This window comes from Xiphophorus hellerii, chromosome 8 (genome assembly GCF_003331165.1).
Source record: "Xiphophorus hellerii strain 12219 chromosome 8, Xiphophorus_hellerii-4.1, whole genome shotgun sequence".
NCBI classification, from domain to species: domain Eukaryota; kingdom Metazoa; phylum Chordata; class Actinopteri; order Cyprinodontiformes; family Poeciliidae; genus Xiphophorus; species Xiphophorus hellerii.
Genome location: NC_045679.1, coordinates 28,329,587 through 28,334,149, shown reverse-complemented (window position 1 = coordinate 28,334,149; position 4,563 = coordinate 28,329,587). Strand labels below are relative to the sequence as shown.

Sequence of the window (4,563 nt, the reverse complement as noted above, 5' to 3'; positions counted from 1 at the left end):
GTTTATGTTTACTGAATAATGACATCATCACACCAACAGGTGAAACTCATTATCCTAATCAAGACAGTGAGGCCTTTTCATGGTGTTGCATTTGCTGCTATATATGCTACATTTGAGCACCAGACAGGACAGCTACACTCACTGCTACTCAGACAAAATCAGGCTAAGATTTTTTGGTTGAATGTCCAGTAATGTTAACGTGCATCTTTGTGTCCAGCCTGGATTATCAACCCGGCAGAGACCGGACCATTTTACTGTTAGCATTCTTTCACAGATTCCATGCAATGTTTCTTTGTGGCTGTTCTTGTTGTCATTTAGAAAAGGCAGTGAGTAAGGAAAGATACTGAAAAATAGAAGTTTTTACATTTTACTTTAATGACCAATAAGTATATTACAACTAAATAACTTTCTCATGATTAAATATATAATATGTATGTACATGAGCAAAAAAAACTCAATGTTTTCTTTACCAATATATATTTCTACAGAAATAACAGTTACACGGTTCCCACTTTATCTGTCGTCATCTGTTTGTGATGTTCCTGATCATGCCAGTCTTCATATGTGCCGAGTCAGCAGGCGGGGGAACTGCTTCCTAACTTAGTGAAACAATCCGTTGTCTAACATTCTGTGAAACAACCAATGATGTGGCAGACATCCTTTCCCCATTCCTGTTTTTCTCCGTTTCTGCAAACGGGAACACATCTCTGGTCAGTCGTGTCAGCAAGCATGGCATCTCTTTCTTCCCGTCATACTTCCTCCCTTTGGCCTCGAAGGTGTAGGCAACCATGTGAGAGAGTCGGGTCATCAGCTGAGTCAGCTCCAGGTTAGAGTGACCCTCCTCTTCCAATAATGAGCAAAACGACTGCAGGAAGACTGATCCAGTGAGGTTCATGAACGCACCATAACCTGATGGAAAAGACAAAAGATATATAAACTGATTTATTTATGTTTATGTACAATTTATGTCAGATTTTACTTTTAATAGACATCACTGGTGTTTCTAAGTTGCTTCTTTAAGTTGCCAGTCTAACTGGTTATTCACCTGGTGATGTGGCAAACATCACAGCCGTATCCACGGGAACAGAAAGGTAGTGTGGGAATCTGCTGACTGATGAATCAACCTCCACTCCATCATCCAGAGCGCCTCCTCGGCACGCCTGCAAGGGTGGAATGGAGATGCATCAAACCAACCGAGAAAACATCAGTGTGAGAAAAGTTGAAGTCTTCTGTAATTTGTTTTCAAATGAAATCGTCACTGTTGTGCTGTTTGTGTGTCACTAAGAATAAAGGCATACCTGTATGAGGAACAGTTTGGTCTTTTTCTCCATGCATTCATTATCAAAGTACGTGAAGACACGAGACAGTCGGACAGGTTTCCCATCTGATCCGAACACGCAGCCCTCCTCCCCGTGAGACGACAGGACAGCCAGGAAGCAGTCCTTCACAGGCCGCCTGCTTTCTGAGGCGACGCAAACACCCAACATTACAGACATTACTGTCAGTGACTAAGGGAGTAGGTTAAGCAACAAGCATCATGTGATTGTACACAATGTTAAAAATATTAGGAATGTGTGCAGTCAATGCACCTTTCAGTATAACAGTCATTGAACTGTGTTTAATCATGGGAGTGTTGACAGAGAAACAGGCACCAGGTGTTCCTGCACTCCTCTTTCATTCATCTCAATCAGTCATTTTACCATAAACTTTTATCTATTAGTGATAAAAAAGCAATAAACGCAGCATGAACACTGAGGCTTTCCTCTGTCTAGATGATATGTGTCTAATGATACTTAATTTTCTGATTCAGTGTTACATAATCCCAACTGGAAAACTTGCTTTTCAATAATGTATTATTATTATTGTTTATTTGTTTTTTAATCGCCCATCAAAATCAAATATTCTCTGATTCAGCTGTTATAGGTGACATGTTATACATTAGTCCTGAAGTTTTTGTCTGGTTTGATTTTTTTCAATAAGTTGCAAAAAAGAAGACTTTGATTAAAACATTCTAAATAATCTGTGGAAACCTCCTTTTTACTGCCGAGGCTATTAGATATGACGTTAAGAAGGTTTAATGGAAAACCGACAGATCAACACATTTCACAGACCTGCTGGTTCAGTTATTTTAGACTGGAGCTCACTAATGCAAAGCTTTTACCAGAATATGTGGAGCTTTGAGCTCCGGAACCTTTAAATTCAGCTCTAGCTGACCTTTGAAGGGTTGGAACCAAGCAGAGTGGTCGTTCTCCATGGCTCAGACAGCTTCATCAACACATTTCATTTTCTATATAGATAAACAGCTTAGAAAAAATTAGAAGACCACTTGCTAACACAATACAACACTTTTTTAGCTCATTTTGGAGATCCTGTCATGGGAATCATCAGTCAATGGATAATTGAAACTGAAACTAGGTTTGTAAGGTCCTTCAGGAAAACTGTCTGTGAGTCTGTGAGCTTTGGTATTGGTCTAACAAAATCTGATGACATCCTTTTTCTTGTTACAGTAAAAAATTAACATGGATCCAAATAAGAAGAAAAACAAAGAGTGCCCATTTGCTCTCTCCAGAGTTAAAAGAACCCTTCTGGAGATGAATGAATGAATGAATCTGACAACTCAGAAGTTGACATTGATCTGTTACCTTCAGAGAACAGGTTGTAGATTTCCTTGCTGCTCGGGTCCATGTGAAGTTCCACCTTGTAGCCCAGTTTAGTGAGGATGCGGTGAAGCTTCTTAGCATCACGGTTGGCCCCAGACCTCTTTTCTAAGGGAACCCCAGAGTCAAAGGTTGCTACAGACACCAACACGGCCCTGTTGCACTCCTCTGGTCTGTCCATGACTCCTTTCACACTGGCATGTAGTTCATGTGAACTTCTGTCTATCAGTTTTGATGTGTGCAGTATCTCTGTTAGACTTTGAGTCTGTGCATCATTCTCCATTCAAACTAGAGCTAAGCTATAAATCCATAACCACGCCTGTTTGATAATACACCTGGTTACCTTGTAGGCTGAGTTGTGAAGTCACATGATTTGAAATTCCATTGTTGCAACATTTACTCTTCCGGAAAGCGATTTTCTTCTTCCCACAGTTGTAATAAATGCTGGGAAGCAGATTACTGCTTGTTGCATCTGATTAACATTCATTTAGTCCCAATCTGTGATCAAAATTGTCGCTTTTAGAGCGACAGTTTTGAGAACGACCATTCAGGTGTTTACGCCTGAATAACGCCTGAAGCTTCATTCAAGCGTAAACGTTCTGATCTGTCAGAACGTCAGCAATCAGTTTTGAGTGGAATACTGATGTTGACAGCAAAATGAAACAGAGGAATCTCATTGTTCCAGAACCTCGGTGTCTTTTCTCACACAGTGAGGCTGAAAAAATAACACATCAAATTTCTTTTCCATTGTATCCTAAAGGACTCACAGTTCTGAAAGGGTTTCCTTCCTGATAAAGTTCATAGTTATTGTTCTGGTGGTTGTACTGCTCCTGGATGAATCTGGGGGCCTCCCGTGGCCCCGAGACTGTGGTCCTGGTCAATATGTCCCAGGGTTCTGGTTCAGTGTGTGTGCTGGCCTCTGCCTGGACCTGGCTCAGGGGCCTTTGATGCATTTGTGGACCTTGGGGCATCTTAAGCTGGCGGAGAGGTTTCTACCATCCCACTGCAGATGCTCTCTGCTTTAAGGAGTGCATTATGTTTCTGTAGGTTCATTTATGAATACATTGGAATATGCATAGAAGCTGGCTATTTCACTCTTTTTTTTTAATTTTTTACCAGTATTTCTTTGGTGTTCTTTTTGGCAGAACCAAACATTTAGCTGGATGTGATGGCTGCTGTTACAGCCACACAATTGTGGTAACATTCAATCACACCACACACAATGGGATTCTCTAATGTTAGTTTCAGTTAGGTTTTTGTGTGTTCTCCCCTTTGTGTCTTCTGTGTGGCCTGATCAGCCAGTACTTAAGTTTCCCCTTTGTCTCATTTAGAGAGGTCTGTTTGTTTGAGTTGATCTGAGTTGAAGTTTGTTACTTTGTCCTCTTTTATGGGCCCAACTTTGTCTTTTTAAAAAAAAATTATTTACCCAAGTTTCTGTTTTGGGTTAAGTAAAAACCAATTCTTTTTGATTTTAAACTTGCGCCTGGCTCAACTTTGACTGCTCGGTCCATCACACTGGGTATGATGGCCAGAAAGAATTATGGTTTGGATGGCTTTAGGAGACTGAAACCCACCTTGAAGGGATTTTGATTAGGTCCATCCTCTATCAATGTGGCAAATGAATGAACTGTTGATAAAAAAAAAATTATTATAATGAAGTTATTTAAATATAGAACATTTACTTGAACTTGTTGGAGCTGGAATACAAGATGCTGTCTCTTGAAACTACTGGAGATTCACTCTCCAGATTGTAGGCTTGATGTTGATGAAAATCAAGCAAGTGTTATCACTAGACAACAAAATACTAAAATATGAATGTTTTAATGGACTTTTAACACCTGATGAAACAGACTTTTTAAAACTTTAAGTATGTTTTGGTAAGTGTCAGGTTTGACACCTATTAAAG

The 4,563-nt window shown here is 39.9% G+C and overlaps 1 protein-coding gene across 1 annotated transcript; it reads right to left on the bottom strand.

Moving 5' to 3' along the window:
* Nucleotides 1–351: 351 nt before the first annotated feature.
* LOC116723800 (caspase-3-like) lies at nt 352–3,883 on the bottom strand. The gene is given in 5 exon segments (XM_032568951.1): nt 352–909; nt 1,046–1,160; nt 1,299–1,462; nt 2,643–2,849; nt 2,852–3,883. Coding segments are annotated over 5 exon segments (816 nt in total). The 5' UTR covers nt 2,868–3,883; the 3' UTR covers nt 352–595.
* Nucleotides 3,884–4,563: the final 680 nt, after the last annotated feature.